Here is a 25646-nt window from a genome sequence, read left to right on the forward strand (position 1 = left end):
CAGCGGTCAGACCTGTGACCAGTTATTATTCTGTGCTCTTTCTTTTGTCAAGTCATAACACACAGGCTTTGTTAGGAGGACATTGTCTAGTCAGTATTTATTGCTTTTGCAGGGGTTATCTAACCCCCGTGTGTTCTTTGGCATTATTGTTCATCATCATAGGCTACTAGGCTGTAGTTTTTCCTGCCTTTCGTCTTATAAAGAGCGTAGCTTAAGGCTCGATACTCTATACCGTATACACACTCGACACCTGGCACACACAGCTATTCAGAAAGGAAGAGCCGTATCTGGCAGCATTGTGATGTAGAGAGCAGTACTATTGTGGTATGCTGGGAAATGGACTAAATAATAAGTCATGAATCTGCATGAAATAGCAAACGATACACAAAAGGGGTCACGGTATGTTTGCAAATGATATAGTTTGCAAACTTCTTTACAAATGGAAAAAAATGGATAGATCACTAGATAAGTGTGCACATCCTAACATTACTACAGTAGTCAAAAAAAATCATTCATATACTTTATATTCAAACTTTTTTTGTGAGCGATCTGACATTACATGTAGATTTGATTAGATTAGATCCAGTCTGCTGATTCTGGATTGCCTTCGAATAACATTTCTGGATGCAATTTTAGTAGGATTAATTAACATTATGATGATTTATTTATTTATTTATTTATTTATTTATTTATTTTATAGATTTGAATCGATCACATCAATACTTTCTCCACGTAAACAGCATTCTGACCGCTGAGGCGTGTTTTTCTTACATGACCTGTAGTGGCTTTTAGATTATTATAAACGCTGCACATTGCCTTATAGACATTTCAACATGTATTGGCGTTTACATCATGATATAATGTTTGTCAACCCAGTGCGATTTTCAAACAACATAAATGCTCATCGCCTTTTATATGTCTCAGCTGTCTGAAGTGTGAATTGTAACCAGCCACCAACATGAGGAGAATTTAATTACAGCGGAAAATGACACCTGATTCCACCACGTTAAAAAACGCCCCCTCCCCCTCTCCTAGTGGTTAACCAAATATCTGTTCATGACCTCTTCGAACTGATTTCCGGATAATAAAAGCTACATTCCTTTTCCCTAGTCTGATGTGACTGGGATTGGAAGCCACAACGTTGTCAAAATCTAGAAAGTTGAAGCATCTTCACATCTTTTGCAGTGTGATGAGCAGGAGGTGTGAGAACCTGCTGCTGCAGATATACCTCCAGTTCCCCGAGGTCATCCAGCACGTGCGTCTGCCCGACGCGTCACTGAGCGGAGAGGCCGCTGCTGATGGAAGCACCTGCAAGGTACTGACTGGCACATCTGCTGAGAACCGGTGCTGGAACCCCAGTTAACTTCATTTCGTAGCAATACCAAAGATCACTTTTCTGTTCGAAATAACGTTCAGGAGTTGAAGCGTCTAAAAATAAAACGCACAACTCGCAGCCCGGGTCACTCGAAACAAATTTTGCAATTCTCCCGCTATAAAATCGAAAGAGAGCAGTTTGACATCCATTGGTTTTAGTAGTGAAGTGATACGCGAGTGTTTATCAGAAGTAAATAAACGCACGCTACATGTTTGTTTGGTTTTTTTACACAGCTGGACATCCTGGTGCATCGTCTCATCACACTTATGGCAGACACCGGAGAGTCCAAATCGGCAGAGAGTCGTGTTTCGGATGCGACTCTGGCCTGCAGGAGGCTGGCTGTGTCCCACCCTGTACTTCTGCTCAGGTGTGCTATAGACTAATCACAAAATTAGCGCTTTTTTAAAAAATTTCTTTTCAATCCCATACAAGTGATTTTATTTTAAAGTGCACCTATGATGTTTTTTCAGATATTACCTTTCACGTAGTGTGTTATAGAGCTGTTTGTGAATGTAAAAAGTCTGCAAAGTTTCATAAAAATCAAAGCACACGACAAACGGAGTTAATAAACTCCCAAAAGAAGGAACCGGTTCTGAACAGCTGAAACGAGTCGTTAGTGATTCCAGACTTTACTTCCTGCAGTTTAAATTATGTTAAAAGCATGTTAAAGTGTTTTTTTGACCGTGGATGCATGTAAATTTATTGTATGAGACCTTTAAAACAAAATTAGGCACGTTTCTAAACCATTATAGGTGCTCTTTAATAATAGTATTTAGTTATTTGTGTTAATGGTGTCTGGGTAACCACAACTCTCTCTCACTTGCTCTCTCTCTCTCTCTCTCTCTTTCTCCCTCCCCCAGACACCTGCCTATGATTGCTGCTCTCTTGCATGGTCGGATCCACCTGAACCTGCAGGAGTTCAGGCAGCAGCGCCATCTGACCTTCTTCAGCGACGTACTAGCTATCCTGGAGTTGCTTCAGCCACGAGTCTTTCACTCAGACCACCAGAGGGCGCTGCAGGACTGCTTGTTGTCCTTTATTAAAGTCCTACAGGTACTGAGCAAGGGTTTCATTAAACTAGTCAAAAGAATCGGTTCTTCTGAGACCTTTGAAAGCTCTCTGAGTATTGAGCGTGACTATACACCTCACTGTTCTGAAAGATAATTTACTTCTGAAGGAACTGCTGAAGGATGACAGCGCTGTGTACTTACAGTAAACCACAATAGATAGTTTCTGAAGGACAGGAAACATTAACATGTAGCATGTCCAATCAAACCTGAGTTTATAGTGAACACTGCAGCCGGTTCTTCTATTTAAGACAGTCTGTCTTAGGTAAACATTTTATTAGACGTTAAATTAATACTCCACCGTTTTTTCAACCTAATCGTAATCTACTGCATGTGCAAGCATGGGTGAGATTTACTGCAGATTTTTACACGTTCCCATGATATGAAGAAAACCAATATTAACAGTAAATCTTCATAGAAATGTTTAAAAAATGTTTGCGTTCATGCAAAACACTTGCAGTCATAAATATTTGCAAATTCAGATGCTCCAGATTATTGTGTATTATTATTTTATTGTTATCTTTTAAGAGATGTGACGTCTTATTCAGAAGATTCAAAGGAATATGAAGCATGAACAGGTTTTCTTTTCCTTTTCTCATTACTGGGTCAAAACGTTTATCTATGGTGAAACTCCCATATGTTACAGATGCTGCTGCTGCTGTTTTTATTGTTGTTGTTGTTGTTGTTGTTGTTGTTGTTGTTTTTTAAAGGTTTTTGTAAGCCCCAAATCTCTAATATTCATTTTCTTAATAGAAGGGTTTATTGTGTAGTTATTCATTACCGATGTACACCTGTAAAACAGTGAGGCGCTTCTGTTTCGGTCTGATTGTGAATGGATACCATAAACGCTGGTGTATTCCTTATAAAAAGAGGCTTTTTAAAAAAAAACAATATCTAGGTATTTAACAAGTTAATACGCAGCACAAAAGGTGACAGTAAGTCAAAATATCTTGAACATAGTCATAGTTATGTAGTATTTCCTATTTGATTACATTAAAATGATTACTCGACTTATTTCACCCTTGTAAATAAGCTTTAAGATGGTTTTGCATTTATTTCTAGAAAGAATTAGAAGTAGAATAAGAAACGTCTAGAAATAGGTTTAATAATCTTGTATTTGGTTTAGTGTAATCGTATAACAGGAAATACTAGATGAATTTGAATATATTCAAGCTATTTATGTCATGTGGCTTGGTGGTTAAGGCTCTGGGTTACTGATCGGAAGGTCGGGGGTTCAAGCCCCAGCACTGCCAAGCTGCCACTATTGGGCCCTTGAGCAAGGCCCTTAACCCTCTCTGCTCCAGGGGCGCTGTATCATGACTGACCCTGCGCTCTGACCACAACTTCCTGACACGCTGGGGTATGCAAAGAAAATAATTTCACTGTGCTGTAATGTATATGTGAATAATAAAATCTCATTATATCTTTTATTCTTTTCAGAATTTGAGAAGATTATCCCGTATGCCGGTCATTAACAAGTTTGTGCAGTTCATTCAGAAATACATTACTCACGACGCAGCAGCTGCCGTGCCTTATCTTCAGAAGCACTCTGATATTCTACAGTAAGATATACATTTATTATTGTAATTATTGAGGTTTTTTTTTAAATAAATACAAACTACCGATCAAAAGTTTGTGGACACTCGACTGAAATGTTTCTCATGATCTTAAAAAGCTTTTGATCTGAAGGTGTATGATTAAATGTGTGAAATTGGTGTTGTAGACAGAAATATAATTGCCCCAAGGTATTAATTTATTTCATTAGAAAGCATTTTATTTACTAAAAAAATCATTTTTTAAACGGACGACTAGGAGCGAAAAATTCCGAAAAGCAGCCGATAAGAGTCCGGCATAGGTGGGAGCTCCTTTAATGCTGTTTAAAAAGCATCTCAGGGAAATTCCTCAAGAAAACGATCGAGAAATGCCAAGAATATATTTCTGGAAATTCTAGGTAAAATGTGTCCACTTTGAAGATGCTAAAATATTAAATTATTTTGATTTATTTAGGATTTTTTATCACAACATATTTCCCATGGTTCCATTTGTGTTACTCCAGAGTTTGGATGACTTTATTATTATTATTATTATTATTATTATTATTATTATTATTATTATTATAATAAAATGTGGGCGGGGGGGTGTTAATAAAGAATGAGTGTATGTAAAATTTTGACGGGTAGTATATGTTTAAAAGAACGTGTGCCAAAATTTCTCCCTCTTCTTGTATTAGGGGTCTTGCGTCCGAGAATCCCGACCTGGCGCAGCTGAAATCCCTGCTAGCTGGCCTCACTCTGCCTGTAAAGATGTGCTCCTCAGACGTCAGTGCAGAGGACAGAGACGGTAACTCCTATGTCATCTCAAAGTGTAACGAAAACCAAATGACCGTTCCTAGCTCCCGTTTAAAATTCCTCTCTTGCTTCTTAGCTGAGGACTCCTCCTCCGGCTCCTTGCCTCTGGTCAGTATCTCAGCCTCCACAGCACTCAGCTCAACAGATATGACCAAGTACCTGAAGAAACTTTCTGGAGGGGAATCCATTGAAGGTGAGACCATTAAAAAAAAATAAATAAATAAAAGCCCACATTTTAACATATTTAAATATCCGTTATTACTTCGAATAAAAACGCAAAAACGAACGATTTGTCTCTTTCGACAGATGTGCTGGATGTGCTGACTGAGGTGGACGAGAAGTCAAAGAGAAATCCGGAAATAGTCCAGTATTTTGTGGTAAGCCTGCTTGACGAAGTCCGTCACTAAAGAACATGAGAATTTTATGCCGCTTAATGCACCATGTGTTCTTTCAGAACGATCTGCAGAGGTTGATGAGTTCGCCTGAGGAGCTGTGTCGCAACATGGCCTTTAGTCTCGCGCTGCGCTGCATTCAGAACACTCCCAGGTGAGGCAGCAAGCTTAAAGTAATACAGATTTCCTCTTACCTCAAATGGAGTCAGGTGTTCACAGTTTGCGCTGGTGAAGGGAAGCTTATAGCTACCGGCCTAGCATCGTGCAAACTACATGTCTAAATCATTATACGTTTGCCTCAAGACATTATTTGGCTCACTAATACCATATGTACTTCAAATATTTCATAAAATAGCTGAATAAGATGTAAATAAACAAATCAAGTTGCAAGACAATCAGTACGTTTACACGGACAACAATAATCCGATATTAACCCGATTAAGACTCTGATTAAGAAACGGATATTTAAACAGTGATTATTGATGACTTTAATCCGAATAAAATTCATACTCGAAGTAAAGACTAATAGAATTAAGACGTGTAGTATTTCTGTTTTAGTCGCATTATTGAAGTGCATTATTGAAGTACATGTACACACCTTAATCACACTATTAACGTCGTGTGGGGGTTTTCGCCGCAGGACACACACACACACACAAGGCAGTGCTCAACCGTTTTACGGCAATCAATAGAGCACGGCTGTGTCCTAAACTGCATACTTACCTGCTATATAGTAGGAGAAATACATGTGTACATATGTCCCCGACCGTGTGAACTAGCATGAGGATGTGTTGTTGATTGAGACTCCAAAGCTCTTCTGTAAGTAACTCTGGATAAACGCTGTAAACTTAATCAAAATAAGCAATTTAAACTCGACAGTACATTCCAGATATAAAAGTGCAGTAATCCATGCAAACGAGACGATTTGAAGTAGATCAAGACGAGGTTTACATTAGTCAGTCTTCTTACACGTACATTTACACACGCGCCGAAGCAGGAATAGAGATAAACGTGGTTGGTTTTTTTGGGTTTTTTGGTATTTACTGGATTTTCATGAATACCAAATTTCTTGTGTAAGTGCTCATGCCGATTTACGCATAAGTCGTATCCAGCTTGATAAATAAGGCCCAATGTCATCATGTTGTCATTGTCAGCTGAGAGAGAGAGGCTGCGAAGAAAAGAAGCACACTAAGCAATAAAATGCAGAAATGCATTTTAATCAGGTTTTTTTTTTTTTTTTTTAACGACAACGTTAACAAAGCTGTCGGATCGTGCACGGTGACTACCCATGACTCTGTTACGACTTCGCAGCTGATCTGTAAAAATAATTCATCTGCGTTTTGTTCCTTGGTTTCTTGTAGTCTGGCATCAGACTTCCTGCCCACCTTCATGTACTGCCTGGGCAGCGGGAACTTTGACGTTATCCAAACAGCCCTGAGGAACCTTCCAGAATATGTGCTCCTCTGCCAAGGTAATATACTCTAAACATTTTTCTGACAAAGACCTGTGAGAAATGAGCAGCGTTGTGTTCATACAGTGCTCTCCATTAATATTTGCACCCTTGGAAAGTATGAACAAAGAAGGGTGTGTATAATTGTCTTTATTGGTTAATCTTTTGTTCAAAAAAATAAAATAAAAAAAAATACTCTGCTCTCATGGATATCAAACAATTGCAAACAAAACACAGGTTTATCAAAAATATATCTTTGTTAAATATAGATGTGCAGCAATTATTGGCACCCCTATGAATTCATATGAGAAAAATATATTTGAAGTATATTCCCATTGATCAACAAGAATGGCAGTTTTGCTCATATTTATCAAGGGTGCCAATATTAGTGGAGGGCACTGTGTGTGTGTACATTTGTTATGCAATTTGTGAGTTTTGGTCTTTCACAGTGATATTTTTTCACAAAATCCTGGTGGTATTTTGGTATTTTCATGTGTGTTTTTTCCCTTCTTCTTCTTCTTCTTCTTCTCTAGAGCACGCTGGCATTCTGCTCCACAAGGCCTTCCTAGTGGGCATCTATGGCCAGATAGACACCAGCTCTGTGATCGCAGAGTCCATGAAGGTCCTGCACATGGAGGCTACGACATAGGCCTCCAGTTTTACTTTGTTATTCTAAATGCATTTTGATTTGAGAATTGTGTGATTTTTAGCTGCCTTAAATATGAAGGTCCTGCTAAATCTAGTTTACCAAAAAAAGAAAAAATGATTAACATCAATGCGTTCGAAATTGTTGTCTTATTATATATTATAAATGATTGTTTTTCATTGCCCCCCCATGTCATAATTTCTTTGTAGAGTACTTTGAAGAATAATAAAAAAAAGATGTCTGAAAAAGTTCTGAGTTGTTCTGCGTGTTTGCAGACATGCCGATTGTTTTCAGAGATCATATTTTCAGCATCTCATATATGGGATCATGGTTTATTTCAGTCTATTGTTTGTGGAACAGCACAGAAGGGCAGTGAAGTCCTAGTGAATGCATACAAATGAGTCACGCTAAGTTTTCTTGGCTCTCCCCCATACTTGTGTCCCTGACGAAATTTCTGCTATGCTACACTGCTCTAATGGAAGCCAATTTGCCATGAAAGTGTGAGTTGTTTTCGACTGGTGTCACTTCATCTGAGACACCTCTTTGTCTGTTTGAAGGGAAGTGGATGAAGATCATGCTGGTGAGCTCAGGTTATACGCAGCTATATGAACCATGTCTGTAATTGATTATACACTCTATATATGCTCCCTTCAGCAAATGAGACCAACTTATAGGGGCTTTTTAGCAGGAAGGCTGAGTGGCTGAGGCAGTGTTTGTTGACAATGGGGCACTCTAATGTGCAATGCAGCATGAATGGGATGGAAAAGTGTGACGTGCCCGTACCATACCAGCAACTTCGGATACCGATGAAAGCTGAGCCCTCTCCCTCACTGAGCTCCACATATATCCTCCATCTTGTGCATATTCTCTGCTCTCCTTTTAGCTTGTCATAAGTGACTAAGGAATTTGAGGAAAATCTTATGTCATAAACGAATCACACATACTGTCAGGAGTAGAACATACTCTGGATTACTTGCTAGGGGGATGTGAAACTTTCCAGGTGTCTAACATTACAGCTAGTTGACCTTTTGATCTTATTTGACATTTTAATGGCAAACAAATCAAATCGTAATTCATCATATCACTTTCACTTATTTTATTTTATTTTATACTGCACGCCAAAATACCGTACACTGATCAACCATAACATTTAATCCGCCTGCCTTATATTGTGTAGGTCCCCCTTGTGCCGCCAAAACAGCTCTGACCCGTCGAGGCATGGACTCCAGAAGACCTCTGAAGGTGTGCTGTGGTATCTGGCACCAAGAGGCTAGCAGCAGATCCTTTAAGTAGTGAGGTGGGGCCTCCATGGATCGGACTTGTTTGTCCAGCACGTCCCACAGATGCTCGATCTTATTGAGATCTGGGGAATTTGGAGGCCAAGTCAACACCTTGAACTCTTTGTCATGTTCCTCAAACCGTTCCTGAACAAATTGTTGCAGGCCGCATTATTCTGCTGAAAGAGGCCACTGCTGTTAGGGAATACTGTTGCCATGAAGAGGTGTACTTGTTCTGCAACAATGTTTAGGTAGGTGCTACGTGTCAAAGTAACATGCGCTTTCAGCGGTGGACCCCATGCACTGCCAGCCGTGATGCACTGTGTTTCGATCAGAGCCAGCATTAACTTTATCTGCAATTTGTGCTACAGTAGCTCTTCTGAGGGATCGGAACAGACGGGCTAGCCTTCTCTTCCCACGCGCATCAGTGAGCCCTGGGCACCCCTGACCCTGTTGCCGGTTCACTGGTTGTCCTTCCTTGGACCACTTTTGGTAGGTATTAACCACTGCATACCAGGAACCCCCCACAAGGCCTGCTGTTTTGGAGATGCTCTGACCCAGTCGTCTAACCTTCACAACTTGGCTCTTATAAAAGTCGTTCAGATCCTTACGCTTGCCCATTTTTCCTGCTTCCAACACATCAACTTCGAGAACTGACTGTTCACTTGCTGCCTGATAAATATATCCCACCCCCTGACAGTGTAATGAGATAATCAATGTTATTCTCTTCACCTGTCAGTGGGTTTAATGTTCTGGCTCAGTCACATCTAAGGGCAATTTGGAATACCAGTCCACCTACTGGCATGTTTTTGAAGGTTAGAGGAAACCGGAGAACATCGAGGAAATCCCACGCAGACAAAGCGAGAACATGCAAAACTTCACACAAACAGTAACCCGAGCTCAGGATTGAACTGCGGACCCTGGAGCTGTGAGGTCGCAAAGCTTCCCGCTAGATTACAGTGAAAGACAAGTAAGTTTTAATGTGACGCCAAATCAGGACTGCTCTCAGCGGCGAGAGCAGTACACGGCTTTTCAATACCACTCCTTGCTTCTTTTTGCCAAAATTAGTAGCATTCCATTGAGGCATACCTTTACACTGTGTGAAATGTGATCTTACACAGAAATTTTCATTCTAATTTGTACCAGACCATCTGAGTGGCTCGTTGCAATTACTCCTGTTTTTCTAACTCCTTCAGAGATGATGGCTTTAGTTCTTCTAAATCATTTCTCTAGATGATGAAGTGCTTGATCTGTGTTAATTGCACCTGTAAGGTGTTGCATAGCAAGTCTGTTGTTTTGGGGGTTTTTTCGACAGCTTTTAGGAGCTGGATTTCAGCAGCTTGGCCCAGATGGCTTTTCTTGCCCGGGCCATTTTCTCCACAGGCTGCCTGGCACTGGGGCAGAACGGAGCTGAGTGACAGTTCTGCTTGGGTGGGGAAGTGTTATTGAAGACTCTGTGATGATTCACTGACACACTGCTTTTTCCCCTGACAGATCTGTGGTTACTCAGTAAAAGCAGCTGCTCAGACATTGGTGTTCCACAAAGAGACTTGGGGCATAATGATAACTGAGCCTTAAGTGGATTTGGATTTAGTGTCCATATTATGCAGAGTAGCACTGATTGCTGGGAAATAGGAATGTGTGTTATTACAGTTAATAGCTAGGGCCATCATTAAAAGCAGAGTTTGGGGGAAAATTGGGAACATTTCACATCGTTTATGTAATTTTTTATGCAGTTAGAACTTGACGGCCAAATTCTGTAGCTGGGTCACTCTGTGAAAATTCCAGAAAAAGGAATTTTGAAGAATGCTCCCATCCTTACCACCAGACATAATGCCATATGGGTCGAAAGATAACATCTCTACTCAAACATGAGTTACGAAGCATCACATTTACCGCGTTGAGCATGTAAAAAGGACGTGAAAATAACAAAGAATTTTATTTTGGGAAATTTTTTGGGAATTTCAAAATGGGAAAACATTTGCCAAGTCAGTAAATAACTAACAGAAGTTTGAAAATAATCAACAATTTGGATCTCAAGAGCTGCTCGATTGAACATTTCAAGATATTTCAAGTAGTCTATTTTCAATCCAATCAAAAAGAAGGATTCGGGATTTTCTTGAAGACAGAGTGCATCACTAGGAAGTTAAAGTAAGACCATATCAGTTGTTATAGTTTTTATGATAATGTAGGTGCTATATATATATATATATATATATATATATATATATATATATATATATATATATATATATATATATAATATATTTATATTATATATATATATATATATTATAATGGTTGATTAATTGTAAATTCTGGTAATTTTCCTCTGTTTTTTTTTATTTTTAAATACCATACATTGTGCTTGACTGACGGACAGAGGAACACTGTTGTTATTAATGGAAACCTTGTTTTTATTAAGACAGTTTGAACATAACCCATGCAGACTCCGACAGTTACATTCGCAACCACTTTTAAAAGACCTCGCTCACAAAACGTTCTGAACAACCATTCCCATGGATAACTATTAGGTAGACTCTGTCCTAAAATACAAAGACATTTGTTACAGGAAAGGGTGGGAATTAAAGCAAAAAGGAATGACTTTATTAGGTAAGGTGAGAACCGTCACTATTTCCGACACTAATCAATGGGGAGAGTTTAGAGGACATTGTTTTTATAGCAGTTAGGAACATTGAAATGATCTTATGTAAATCTCAAGGTGTAATATCTTACATTAATCATGCTATTTAACAATATTTACTGCTATGTTACGTTTTATTGCCAATGGTTTATATACATTTGAATGGCTGCAGTTGTCATGGAGTGGCATGCTGGAACAAGACTAGTGTACATACAGGTAATTCAAGCTGAAAACCTGGGCTCAGTTTGAGATGGATGAAAAGAAATGACCCCTTTTCCTTCCCCTTTCGAGTCAGTAAACGATTTAACGACTTAAGTAATGACATTTGAAACAAGTCTGTGTCTAAAAGGAAAAGAAAAAGTCCCACATTTGTGGAAAGTAGAAAAGTCTGTACGAGTGTAAACAAGTTCCACCTCCAGAACCATTCATTTTAATGAATGAAAGCTCTAGACTACTCGTGTCTTCTTCAACAGTGTTTTTTTTTTTTTTTTTTTAGGGGGACAGTCCGTGATGTGCTGCTACCTGCCCAGTGCACACCTGTCGGCTCTGTCTTCTCCTCAATAGCACCTTCACCTTAGATCATCTCCTCTTCCTTTACGCATGACTGGTGCCTAGCTATAGCATAGAAAAAGGTGAACGCCGAGTGCCTCTTCCCTTTTCCTCTGGTGCTTTGAAGTATAAAGTGTGATTGCCGTTGGATCGCAAATGCTTTCCTTGAAGGCTTTGACATGAAAAAGCAGCCCGGGCTCTCTGGTTTAGCCCAGCGCCAATGATCCGGGACTAAAGCAATCAGCCCTGATGACTATAAGGAGATACAATTACCACAGGGAGAGAGTGAAGACGTACGGAATCCACTAAACACTATCGCAATGCCAAGTTTGTCTTACGTCTTTCGCTTGAAGTCTGTTTTTTGTTTTTTTTTAAATATATATAATTGAATTGAAAATCAATTGGGTGATCCATTAAACAGCTTCATTACAGTGTCCTCAGACTAACCTGGAAATCAGTACAATGTTCATTTTGGTGTAAACCAAGACAAAGCAAAAGTTTAGCTGACTCCAAAACGGTCATGTGACCCGTGGACATATTTCTAATTCTCCTCATGGGCTGAAATGATAAATCATCCTTTCTCACGTCCCTTAAACTTTGATTTTTATCAGAGCTTTCACTTTTGTTTGCCTGTAACAATTTAAAACACGCTTTCCCATGACTCAAACTAGGGGTCATGTCATTTTTTGCCTGTACATGCATACTGTTTGCTTAAATGTCACTCACGGCGATGAGTATTAATGGTATTATGCATGGCTAGAACCCTGTGTCATCTGGATCCTGTGCTGGCACATCTAGCCTGGAATCTGATAGCCTGTACATGGGCACAACTGGAAGAACATGAAGATCATCATCATCCATCCATCTTCTATACCGCTTATCCTTTTCAGGGTCACAGGGAAACCTGGAGCCTATCCCAGGAAGCATCGGGCACAAGGCGGGGTACACCCTGGACAGGGTGCCAATCCATCGCAGGGAACACTCACATACACACTCACACACCCATTCATACTCTACGGACACTTTGGACAGGCCTAACAGGCCTCCCCCAGGCCTAACATGCATGTCTTTGGACTGGGAGAGGAAACCGGAGTACCCGGAGGAAACCCGGAGATCATGGACACTGCACACACAGGGCCACGGTGGGAATCGAACCCCCGACCCTGGGGGTGTCAGGCTAACCACTGTGCCACCGTGCACCCCTGAAGATCATAATGAAGCGCTTAATTGGATCAGATTCCGCAGAAAAGTCCGTAATAAAGGAAAAATAAAAGTCGCGTTTGTTTTATAGTAAGCAGAGGAGCGCTGATTTCCTAGGCTCTCTGTTCCTTCCGTATTGCATCTCAGCCCTGCTGTGTAAGCCTGCACCAAACAGTCAGGCGATAATGCATGAATCATTTCCTAGCGCTGCAGAAAGCAATTAGCCCTTCGAAATTACGATCGGGCTTCGCAAATAGATCAATCAAGAGAATCCGTGCCGCACTCCGATGCAGCCGCGAGCTCATTCGAGTTCGGTTAATGGTGCCATGAATGGAAGAGCATAACAAATAGCGTGGCGTGGTTTGCTGTTGCCGAACCGTTTAGGACGGCTATTTACCATCTTATAGTTTGATGATTTGCTTTAATTGTGATTTTGTATTAAAAACAAGCGAGATTAGCCTGAGCGGAATTTATATAGGCCAGAACATGTTTGCTTGTTCTCGGTTTCAAAGCAGCTTGCGCGCAGGTATCATAGCAGGGGTCACATTGTAGAACACCGAGGCGCTATTCTGTGTGTTCTAATGTGCCTTTGATACACAAATTGTTCTGGATTCAGATTAGACTTGTTTCTCTAGTGCCTTCCATGGTTGGGAAATGGTTTCCGTTGGTAACGGCCAGTCGGGTTTTCACTCACACTTCAATGGGTGTTTTAGTGTGAGAGCTGAAGAACAAACATTACAATGTAAGGAGTCTTGAAAGTCCACTGTTTACCTAGTGACCAGAGCACTAACACACAACTGATCCTTCTATCTCCCACACACACACACTGTTTATTTAACCTCCCTTACAGCCAGTAACCTGACTGGCCATGCTGTTGTATTGTATACATGTAGGCCTAGTAGTTCCTGATATCACTAAGGAATGCTGGAGAGTTCATGTTTGCATTCTACACGTACACTTGAATCATCTGATCAAAGAATTGTCGTGACATTGTACAGTACTGAAACGTCCATCTCAGCAAGCGTGATTCAATTCCAGCTGTTAACGCTAGAGCGGAGAGAATATTCGGCATCCGGCCAGGTGTGGAGAGATGTCTCGCCCTCGTTGCTGTTTGTGGCCCAGTGACTTTTGTTTGTTCTGACCAGCTGTGCTCTGATCAAAGCCCGGTGCAGTTAGCACAAAGCTCTGTTGACAGCTCGGCGTATTTTCCGAGCACTGATCTGATCAGCCAGAGGTGTCTGTGAGGTAATAGGTTTTCAGTGGATTAATTGACACACCTGTGTTTGGTTCCCCAACAAGCAATCACAGCGCACTCATCGCCTGTCCGTCAACACCTGCCATGCAGCTGTGTCGAAAGGATCGCAATTCCTCTTTGAATAACAGCGACGATGTAAACTCGGATATCTGTGCAAGCTTCCTGTTTTTGTTTTTTTTTTTTTACCAGTAGTTACTCGATTGTTTTTGACCACTTTTTTTAATGGACCTATGTTAACTTGAAAATGTTAAACTTTTAGCTTTTAGCTGTGCTAGCATTGAGCTTAGTTTAATGCTAGCTGGATATGGGGTTGATAGCTCAACTATGGAAAAAATACTTACTTTTTAAAGTAGTTGATGTCTACACTGCAAAAATTAATAAATAATACAATTATTTAACAATAACTAGCAGTCATCCCCGCGACCCGATTGAGGATGGATGGAACTAGCAGCCGTATTGAATAGATCCATATACAGCTGCAAAAAACAACATCTTAGCAAGTGAAAATATCTTGAATATAAACAAATTTATTGAGTATTTCGTATTATAAGAATCCAATAAACCAAATATAAGATCATTAAACCTATGCCTAACCCTTATTGGCAGATTATTGCTTCTTTCTTAAAAACAAATTCTTAAAATTAGCAAAACTAAAATTAGCAAAGATCGGTTCAAGCTTGAAATGTCTAGAAATCTGCTATTTGATTTATTGTAATCTTATAATAGGAAATACTAAATAAATATGACTAGATTCAAGATATTTTCTGTTGCTAAAATGGACAGTATATGGTAGTGTTGAGCCACTCAAAATGGCTGCTCGTTATTAGCACGACCTACTGTAAGCATGCAGAATGTTCCCAGATTAACTAGTTTATAAACGCAGCTGGATTATTAGACTAATAGTAGTTATTAATAATCTAACTGATAATGGTGCAGCTAGAAAGCTGGCTGCCTGTTAAGAGCTTACAGCTAATAAAGTGGCATAAAACTAATAAACGAATAATTTCCAACATATTAATTTTGATTCTGAACGTTCTATCATTTGGGAATAAAAAAAATGCTTTTCCCTTGCTTCATGACATGAAGTGTATGTAATAAAGTCAAAATCAACCTGTTGGAGCACAGATCAGGAAACGCCAAACTCAAACTTAAATGGCTGTAGTTCAAGAATCCTTGTCACTGCATGCATGATAGTGCTCTTCAAAGTGTCATCTAAGCGAAAACATTCATTAAAAAGAAAAGAAAGAAGTTAGAGACAGATAACTTTACAATTGCAGTTTAGAACTTAATAATTACAGTGCAAAGTGTTGTACTTCTTTTCTATATAAATAAATGGAAGAATATGTTTGTGACTGTATGCTATATATTTACAGCTATGAGCTCCTGTTTTGTCTAGCAGGTTTTGATTTGTTCTCCTGACACAAATTAGGAAATTAGAGTCGCTAATAGATAGAAATGGTAAAACAATGGTCCTGTGTTGAAGCGGAAGTTCTAGAACTTTTGATTGATGTGTTTTTTGGCAAGATTTAATAAGTATACTTTGGATACTTTATGCTGTAAATGACAGTAAACATACAGTAGAAAGGGGTCACTGGTGACGACATGCGACACGACAGGTTAACTGAAATATTACAAGAGAAGAAATAATAGAAGAATAATGATAGAGTCTTTATTATTCACATATACATTACAGCACAGTGAAATTCTTTTCTTCGCATACCACAGCATGTCAGGAAGCTGGGGTCAGAGTGCAGGGTCAGCCATGATACAGCGCCCCTGGAGGGTCAGGGGCCTTGCTCAAGGGCCCAACAGTGGCAGTTTGGCAGTGCTCGGACTTGAACCCAGTAACCCAGAGCCTTAACCACCAAGCCGCTACTGCCCCAGTGTGGAGTGTGGAATTGTATCAAATAAGCGACGAATTTACAGTTTTTGAGTCAAATTTTCTCACCTGTGTTGGAATTCCTTCACATGACCGATCCAGCCTTGGCTGTGAAAACCGTTGTTTTCTTCTGTGACACAAGTATCGTTTGTGTCCTCATCCCAGCCTTGAGCTTTTCCACTCGTTTTGGACAGGTGATCTTTCTCTGCTTTGATTAAGATCGCCCACTCAGACAGTTCCTGAATCAAAGCTGTCGGGTGAAATCTTTTCCATTTAGTGACACAATTCCCATCCGCTCAGACAAATCTCGCGTTTTCAGACCGAGTCGCTTTGTAAATTTCATTTTTGAGTCGCATCTGATTATAGAAACTCATCAGCACCTTCCCCTAGGGCAGTCTCCCTTTTTTTTCCAGTTGCGTAGAGGGGCAAATGAGTGTGATGCAAACAGCCATATGCCGTAAACGGGCTAGTAAATGAATGTCAATTATGTGGGCCAATTAGGATGATGTGTTTAATGTGTAAACAGAAGCTGTTTGTGCTTCTGCAGAAGATGTTTATCTAAAGCTTGGGGTCCTTACTGAAAGCTTCTCAGCTGCCAACTCCTGATCCTTTTGTTTTTGATTTAAAATCAGTGTGCGTTTTAAGACTCATAGAAAGTGCAATACGCAGAACCAGACAAAAAGCCTGCTGAGTGGCTACATGAAGGCGAGTCAAATGAAAAGTGGACTGGTTTTTGTGTATCGCAAAAAGTGTATTATTTTTGGTTTTTTCTTTTTTTTTTTTTTAAATGTCTACGTAATCTCCATTTTGTTCAGCGTTTCAGTGCTTAACAAGTGTCTGGATTCCTCTAGAAGAAAAAAACAATTCAATTCAAATCTAATTAATGTCACATTAAAAAAAAAGTTTTCATGTCTGAGTTCACATAGCAGGAACTGTGCTTTTTTTCTTCTTCTTTCCTTCACCTTCATTTCTCTTTACACTCCAGTGCCTTGTGTCTGCTTTGTCACATTAATAGATAACACAGAAGCTGACTAATGCCTGAACTTGTCTGTAGAAGACTGTATAATAAAAACAAGACCTCTGCAAATGGAGTATTGCTGGGCCTCTCTATTTCACATGAAGGAATTAGGTGTCATGATGAACCACTGATGAAGAGGGATGTTCTCAGAGTCTGGTCTTAAATGAAGCATAGGGTGAACTCCTGTCTCCATGACGGGATGTTTTTCCTTCAAACCAAGCCCTGTTCAAGACGCATTAGTGGTCACAGGTGAGTCATGTGACCAGGCGAGAAGGTGGGGCGCCTATGAAAGTGGTTAACATCTGACTCGGGTGACTTTTCTTTAGCCTGGAGAAGAGCACAGATCATCTCTTGGTCCATCCTACTGGAAGCGTCCTCAGATCTCAGGATGTTTTTTTTTTGTTTTTTTTTGTGAGACTGAAATGATCATTTTAAATATTTAACAGCTTCATTTTATATTTTAATTTGCTATTTGTACTCCAGGAAGACCTGCATTCCAAAAACTCATCATCACTCATCATCGATTGAGGCACATCCTACACGTATCTCACTTGACTTTCAAACATCTACAGCTCTGGCCTGTTCTGGACTGTGACCGAAGTGTGGATCTTCTCTAGTGGGCCATCATGTTCAGCTCTGGGCAGCTACTCTCTTCTTTGAGCCCTGGTGTTCTGCACTCGCCAGCAACTCAGTTCTTCCCTGCCTTTCCTAGCAGGCTGGGCCATCCTCAGCTCTTGATCCCTGCTCCACTGCTCAGCTACGAGTTCCTGCGCACCTACCTACAGCCCGAGCCTTGTAAACAAGCTCTGCTCCTGGCCTCACAGGCATCTTCCGTGGTCCGACTTTCCAGTGACACAGGTAAGAGTCGTCAAAAGTTTTGTTTATTAAGACTGTACAGTATTAACAGACCACATTTGTCTTTAAATTATTGCCTGTCATAACAAAAAAAACACCTCCTTCTATAAGAAAATGTATGTTAAAGGACAAAATGTTGTCTTTTGGCCAGTGAAGCAGCAAAATAGATTGTCTTGTGTTGCTTATTTAGGCAATGTATTTTTAATAATGTACATGTAATTCACAGTATGAGAGGTAATTTGAGGATGATGGCCTATTCTCTGATAATAGCCATCCTTGGCATTTAATGGGACTTGAATGTTTACAAAGGATCAGCTAACAGCTTGTAACTAACAATCAATTACGCGGCTTCGCCAGAGAGAGCTTAATGAATGCAGCGCTAATTAGCCAATCCAGAGCTGTTAGTTCCCCCGTCAGCCGCTGGCATCCACCTAATTGGCCACATGCTTCCAGATGAGCTTCGGCCCGCCAAGCAGCGGCGTGCTCGTGCCAACTACAGCAGCTGGCAGCTGGAAGAGCTGGAGAAGGCCTTCAAGAGCACGCACTACCCTGACGTGTTCATGCGCGAGGCCCTGGCACTCCGACTGGACTTAATCGAGGCTAGAGTTCAGGTATGATCTCTTTAGAATGGCTTTATGTTGTTGATGATCACTGACCCTTATGGTCAGGCATTTCAAACTACATTGCGTATGTCGGCTGTTCATCGTATCAGTCATGGAGAGCTACTCCATGACTGATATGGTACTACTGCACATTCTTTCTTCTATTCTTATCTTTTATAGGGTTCGGTAATTAGCTGATCATTTTGATCACTTCTTAAAATTGGAGCCGAGAATCCATATCTGTTTATACTAGAGAGGGCACGATACCAGCAAAAAATGCTGGCGGATTTCAGAGAAAGCACATGGGATATCAGATCCTGTAGGAAATGGCAAAGATTGGAATTATATTTATGGAACTGGAAATGTTTACATATCACAAGACTTTAATGGTTTTCGCAGGGCACAATCGCACATGAATTCATACACCCACTCACACACTACGGAAAATTTTGGAAACACAAATCAGCCTACAACGCAGGTCTTTCGACTGGGGGAGGAAATTGGAATACACGGAGGAAACCCCCAGAGCACGGGGAGAACATGCAGGGAGGCGGGATTCAAACCCCCAACCCTGGAGGTGCGAGGCAAACTTGCTAACCACTAATCTTCGTAAAAAAATTTAAAAAAAAAAACATTAAGGGATGAGTATGGGTGTCCGCTGATATTCAAGATTTCCATGTCAGATAAGAAACAGTGGTATCCTGCCACTTATCTCTAGTTTACACGTGTGGTAAATATTAATGAACTGATGATTCCCACGCCTCATGCTATGCGTCTGTATGGTACAGGTGTGGTTCCAGAATCGTAGGGCGAAGATGCGCAGACAGATGAAACTTCAAGGCCAGAGTGGAGACCTGTGTAGGAACGACAGTGAGGCCAGAAAACCAGCACCATCCAGGAGGAGCACGGAGTCAGACAGCGACCAGGTGCCATGCTGGAACAGCAAACAGGAGAGGAGCGCTGGACACAGACTGCACCAGGGGTCCAGACAGCAGGCAGGATCACCAGAGAGCAGTCCAGAGGAATTCCGCTTCTGCAGCATTGCCAAACTGAGGGCCAAAGCCAGGGATTACGAAGCCGAGATCCACAGCACTGCAGCCAAGGGCGATAAGAAGTGGTGCTTAAAAGCACACATGTCCAAAAGTGACTGATGAAGGTCTGGGTTCCCAAACTCCACTGTGATCTGGGAATATCTGAATACCTAGTGATGCTAGTTTATTTATTGTCACCTCATGATTACACAAGTTGAGGATGATGCTTTTAAGTATTTCTTTCTTTTAGCCTGGTATTTCTGTTGTATTAATATACAGTATGTGAATATTTTCCACAGCTCTTGTCAATCTCTGTCATCACTAAGGTATTGATATGAAATATGAACATTACTGTTCCTGTTATGTAATAATATTCACTTCACATTACTTTCCCGAGACTTGATCGTTATATTTTTCCTAGCATTATTATTTTAACACCAATTTAAAATGGACATAAAAGCAAAGCAGACTAATGCTGAGCATTTACACTGTAATTCAAATTGTATTATTAAACATTGCGATATTAATCATGATCACGATTGTGATAATGTCTCTCCTCGCTGGATTGGTGGGGGGGGGGGAAATGCAGTTTGTTTCATTTCAGGCAAAATGTTTCGAGCTAAGAAAAGGCAAATGTTAAGTGTTTTGTCTGATGAGGAAACGAATGATGATCTCATCAATGGCTTCACCTTTAGTCAGCTATCCTGTTTCAGGAGAGAGAGAGAGAGAGAGAGAGAGAGACACAGACAGACACAGGATGTCTGCAAGCTGCCACAAGCTTGTTGCGAACACAATGGGGATGGTTGAAAAATGAATGCCCTCTCCTTGACAGAAGTGCTCAGTGAACATCACATTTGTAAACCTGCTCATCATGCTTTTCTCCTCCTTCCCCTTTCATGCCGTGCCTAGGTGTTGACTACAAAACAATTTAACGTCTTCCAAAAATAATTACAGGCACTTATTTAGTTTCATTTGACCCTAATATGTGCTCAAAGCCTTAACTGATATATATATATATATATATATATATATATATATATATATATATATATATAAAATCAATCAAGCAACCCAGTTTGTTTGTATTTGCCATTCTTATAAACATGGGTACTACAACATGAATGGCACAAAAGCGTTTCCAATAGGAAAACTTCCCGTCGGATCAAGAGGATTACTTTATCAGTGCCCCAGACTTCCATGAGGTTAAGATTCCTACCCCACAGAAATCATTTAAACAACTATTTCTACATCATTTTTATTTTCAGTGCAGCTTGAGTGACTCTTAGGAGGTGTGCTACTGAGAGATCAGGGTTATCCTGTAAGGCTCACTGTGATGTAAGAACACCCTCTTCTGGTCTTGGATACATCTGCAGAGGTGCTTTATTTATTTATTTATTTATTTATTTATTTATTTATTTATTTTTAGTACAAAGCATGCTTGTTGAAATTTCAAAATATACAGTACAGTGTGTCCCAAAAGTCTCCATACATAGGGGAAATAATCACTTTTTTTTTTTTTTAGCAAAAATGTCCTCCAAACAGTTTCATACTTGGTGTGTATATACATTATTCATATATATATATATATATATTTCAGAGAGCCTTTAAGAACACCTTTGACAAAAGAAGAACGTATTGAAATCATTCTCATGGCTGGATGTCGCAATTGCGTTGGACTTTAACAGGAAACATGGGAAGCACATCACACACGACACTGCTGCCAAATTTATTAACAAATTCAGAAAGACTGGAAGTGTTGCGGACTGACCGAGAAGAAGTGGACGTCCACGAGCATCCACTGATGAAGGCACAACTGACCTGGTGCTGGCAAACATAGTCCTCTATATATGGAGACTTTTGGGACACCTTGTAGTATATTCATTATGACAAATCAACTTTTGAATAGATATAAGCCAGGATAGCTACATTTGCTTGCTTTTAATGTTAACAAGGATTTTTAATAAGCTGTTGTTGTTTTGAATGCCTGAAAAGATTAGAAATCACAGATTTTTATAGAAAATGTAACTGCAGATCGATTTCATTTCCATTGACCATTCATTATAAACAGCAATAACATGTGTGTTAATGTGTTCATATTTAGTACTGTGATCAAAGCAAAAAGATAGGATCATTTATAAGCCATATGGAAACATCACATCACTACAAACTTTTTAAAAAATATAAATGTGAAGCTGTGAAATAGATTAAAAATAACTTTTCTGGAAGCATAAAGGGATTTTGCTGTTTTATGACCTAAATGGTCAAAATAGTTACCTTAAAAGTACTTCTTGAACTTATAAATAAATAAATAAATAAATAAATAATCAAGTAAGGAGTAAAATAATTCCAGGCATGTTGTTTAAACTAATCAATGGGATGGCATTATCTGTTACCACTACATCTAAGTATTTTCCAATCACACCACACCCCTAAGGGTTGTATTCCTCCTACACTACAACAATATGCCAAAGACTGCGATTTTTTTTGTATGAAATCATACTTTTTAATCCATATATTGTGAAATATCTGTACAGCAAGTTAGTTCCTGTTATCACTAACATCTTAACAGCTATAAACAGTTATTCCTTCTCCTTGCCTCTTTTTTGCTCCCTTCTGAAGTTAATAATACAGTCTGTCACATTACCAAGAAACTACAAAGACTCTCCTGTCATGTGCTGGAAAACCTAAAGGAACAGCTGTTACAATGTGCTGACACTGGAGACTCCTTACAAACATTTCCTCACTCAAAACTTCACCAAGACAATAGCACACATTTGTTGTTGTTGTTGTTGTTGTTTTCTTTAATCTGTTTACCTAGAGGGTTCTGAAAGTTCCTATGTAAATGGTTGCTACAAAAAAAGATGACATATTGCAACGAGTACATTAATATAAACTCTGACACGTTGTCCTAAATATTGAGACTTACTACCAAGTGTTTCGCTTTACTACATTATTAAAATGTGTCACCTGTAGTTTTCTGCCAGAAGCATGTTCTGAGAGATCACGCATTAATGAAATCGACAATCCAGCACAAAATATTTGGCTACAAATATGGCAATGGTAATGGTTATAATGGGAATTGTGTTGGTTTGAATGGAAACTGCATTGGCGCATTTGGCTACAAATATTTTGTAGGTCGGTTTGAACAAAAAATAGAATGAATCTAGAACACCAGCACTATTGTCAGAGGCGTGGTGTTATAGAAAATTCATCAATCAGATTCAAGAATTCAACAGCTTTATACATAATATACAGTACCTAAGTAAGGATTATATAAAAGTTAGTTCCGGTCCACTAATCTGATTGTTCTGATATATATCTGATATATATATATATATATATATATATATAGAGAGAGAGAGAGAGAGAGAGAGAGAGAGAGAGAGAGTATATGTGATATTCACTGGGTCATGTCACTGTGTCACTCGGCTTGTTTGTGTTCGCTATGTAAAATTTAAATCCTAGCTACAGTTACCTGAAACCATTCCTACAGAAGAGTGAGCGACATCATGAGCGGCCATGGCAAATGGTACATTTTTCATGATCAAAATCTATTCATTAAAATATGAAAGCTCGCAATATGAAGATGAAAAGGAAGAAGGGAAGACGATTTCACTGGACGCACCTTTAATTAATTGATTTAATTAATACAATATGAGTGTTCAATAACTACCCAGATAGCAGACCAGCACTGAATCAACACTGAATCAATGTTAATGCATCAACCAAACTGTCACTGAATCATTGTTGAAATGTTGAAATTAGGGTTTCTATTGTTTTTCTTTTCTTTTTTTTCCAGCCAGGTGTGCTGTTATAGGAAACTAATCAACAACAAGGTGCTGTGATACCGCCTGACATGTAGGTAAATGTACTGATATAGAATTTTCTTTATAGAGATGGATTGTGCTTACTTTTATATGTAAACCTTGCTGGAAAAGAAAATAATAAAAACCCTCATAGAATTCTGTAATGGTTTTAATGGTTATAATTGGAATTGTATTGGTTTTAATACACTTAACTGTATTGGTCCCTTTTGGTCTACTGGTAATCTATTGCCTTCTATTGGTGGCACATTATGTCTAGTGGATACCATTAAGGACCGGTAATGGCAATGGTAATGGTTTTAATGGTTATAATGGGAACTGGAATTTTTTTTTAAGAGATGGATTGTGCTTACTTTTATATGTAAACCTTGCTGGAAAAGAAAATAATAAAAACCCTCATAGAATTCTGTAATGGTTTTAATGGTTATAATTGGAATTGTATTGGTTTTAATACACTTAACTGTATTGGTCCCTTTTGGTCTACTGGTAATCTATTGCCTTCTATTGGTGGCACATTATGTCTAGTGGATACCATTATGGACCGGTAATGGCAATGGTAATGGTTTTAATGGTTATAATGGGAACTGTATTTTTTTTTTAATGGAAATTGCATTGGTCCCTGTTGATCTACTGGCAATCTCTTGCCTTCTATAGGTGGCATGTTATGTCTAGTGGATACCATTATGGACCTATAAAGGCAGTGGTAATGATTATAATGGTTATAATGGGAATTATATTGGTTTTAATGGAAACTGTAATGGTCCCTTTAGATCTCTACTTGTAAGTTGTTGCCTTTTATTGGTGGAATGTTATGTCTAGTGGATACCATTAATACCGGTAATGGCAATGGTAATGGAATGGTTATAATGGGAATTGTATTGGTTCTAATGGAAACTGCATTGGTCCCTGTTGGTCTACTGCTAATTTGTTGCCTTCTATTGGTGGCATGTTATGTCTAGTGGATACCATTAAGGACCAGTAATGGTTTTAATGGTTAGCTGATGGTTTGTAATGGTATTTGTAGTGGAAGCCATTCGAATTTCTGTGCTGGTTTCTATTGTTGTTTTTCAGCAGGGAAGAAAGTAATTAAGGTCGAGTAAACGATAAACTTTCCACTTGTTTGGCTGTACTTTTTGGTGTAACAGTGACCTCTACGGGTTCCAAGTGCCTCTGGGAACAGATTTCAGTTCTAACCTGTAGTTCCTGGGGGTTTTCCGACTCTAAGCATCGCCTCAGAGCTCTAAGAGAGAGAAAGAGAGTGAGGGAGAGAGAGGGCGAGCAGCAGTAGGATAGGAGAATGGCGGCCATCAAGGCGCTGCAGCAGTGGTGTAAAGTCCAGTGTGATGGCTACAGAGATGTGGATATAATCAACATGACCACCTCATTCAGAGACGGACTGGCTTTCTGTGCTCTCATCCACAAATTCAGACCGGACCTCATGTAAGAATGACTTTTAAATCCACTTTCACGTGTTGTTGTTTCACTCAGAACCAGCCTGCGTCCTCATTCTCATTCACTTGGCTAGGTGTGAAAAAATATGAAAAACATTTTGTTTGTGTTCCCAGCTTTGTTGCTCAGTAATGTTAATAATGTTAATAAACGCTGAAGTGTTTGTCCTTGTAACTGAGTTACAACTGTACCTGTACCTGTAACTCACATTTATTTACAGTTTCAAACCTGTCTCCGAGTGATTTGTCCCCAAACACCTCATACTAACATGTTTATTTATAAGGTAAAAAATGCAGTTCATCAATTTGTGAATGAGTTTTGAATGGAAATAAGCTAGAGTAGCTGCATTTGCTTGGTGTGCTGTTAAGAAGGAATTTCTAATAAGGATTTTAGTTTGTTTTTAAGCCCTGAAAAGAATATAAATAACCATATTTTATAGAGAATGTCATTGCAGGTATGGTTAACTTAATGTGAAGGCCACTTGACCATTGATTATAAAAAATAAAGTGCTCAGTAATGCATTAGTACTGTAATAAAAGCAGAAGGATATCGACATTGATCAAAGTGAACAAACCAGAATGTTAGAAACAAACAGTCTGGTCACTCTAGACACTAATATAGGGTTAGGATTTTGTCTCATATGTTATCTTGAATATCTTGGAACACGTTTATACATTAATGCAAAGATTAGAAAGCATTGTGTGATGTTTTTTTCGTTTCTTTTCTTTTTTCTGTCCTCTGAAATCATACCGGAATGTGTTCATAAACATGAAATGAGCAGTCCT

General features: G+C 39.4%; 3 protein-coding genes across 9 annotated transcripts in view; all 3 read left to right on the forward strand.

Moving 5' to 3' along the window:
- ints1 (integrator complex subunit 1) overlaps nt 1-7462 on the forward strand; it is a 34373-nt gene extending 26911 nt beyond the window's left edge. For all 4 annotated transcript variants that reach the window (XM_053612902.1, XM_053612901.1, XM_053612904.1 and 1 more), the window contains 10 exons: nt 1186-1315; nt 1609-1742; nt 2236-2428; nt 3883-4004; nt 4673-4782; nt 4867-4983; nt 5097-5167; nt 5245-5336; nt 6544-6653; nt 7166-7462. In XM_053612902.1, coding sequence (XP_053468877.1) covers nt 1186-1315; nt 1609-1742; nt 2236-2428; nt 3883-4004; nt 4673-4782; nt 4867-4983; nt 5097-5167; nt 5245-5336; nt 6544-6653; nt 7166-7281 — 1195 coding nt within the window. In that variant the 3' untranslated portion in view covers nt 7282-7462. The remainder of the gene's footprint in view (nt 1-1185; nt 1316-1608; nt 1743-2235; nt 2429-3882; nt 4005-4672; nt 4783-4866; nt 4984-5096; nt 5168-5244; nt 5337-6543; nt 6654-7165) is intronic.
- An 11029-nt stretch (nt 7463-18491) lies between these two features.
- si:dkey-43p13.5 (uncharacterized) lies at nt 18492-20489 on the forward strand. The gene has a single exon (XM_053613078.1). The coding sequence runs from the start codon at nt 19322-19324 to the stop codon at nt 19706-19708; it is 387 nt and encodes a 128-aa protein (XP_053469053.1). The 5' UTR covers nt 18492-19321; the 3' UTR covers nt 19709-20489.
- Nucleotides 20490-23731: 3242 nt separating this feature from the next.
- Nucleotides 23732-25646, forward strand: part of micall2a (mical-like 2a) — a 40504-nt gene continuing 38589 nt past the window's right edge. For all 4 annotated transcript variants that reach the window (XM_053612952.1, XM_053612953.1, XM_053612951.1 and 1 more), the window contains exon 1: nt 23732-24852. In XM_053612952.1, coding sequence (XP_053468927.1) covers nt 24710-24852 — 143 coding nt within the window. In that variant the 5' untranslated portion in view covers nt 23732-24709. The remainder of the gene's footprint in view (nt 24853-25646) is intronic.

This window comes from Ictalurus furcatus, chromosome 24, assembly GCF_023375685.1.
Source record: "Ictalurus furcatus strain D&B chromosome 24, Billie_1.0, whole genome shotgun sequence".
Taxonomy (NCBI): domain Eukaryota; kingdom Metazoa; phylum Chordata; class Actinopteri; order Siluriformes; family Ictaluridae; genus Ictalurus; species Ictalurus furcatus.

Bases quoted from the DNA above. Each gene is read 5' to 3' on its own strand.
- si:dkey-43p13.5 (XM_053613078.1), top strand. From the start codon at position 19,322: ATGCTATGCGTCTGTATGGTACAGGTGTGGTTCCAGAATCGTAGGGCG.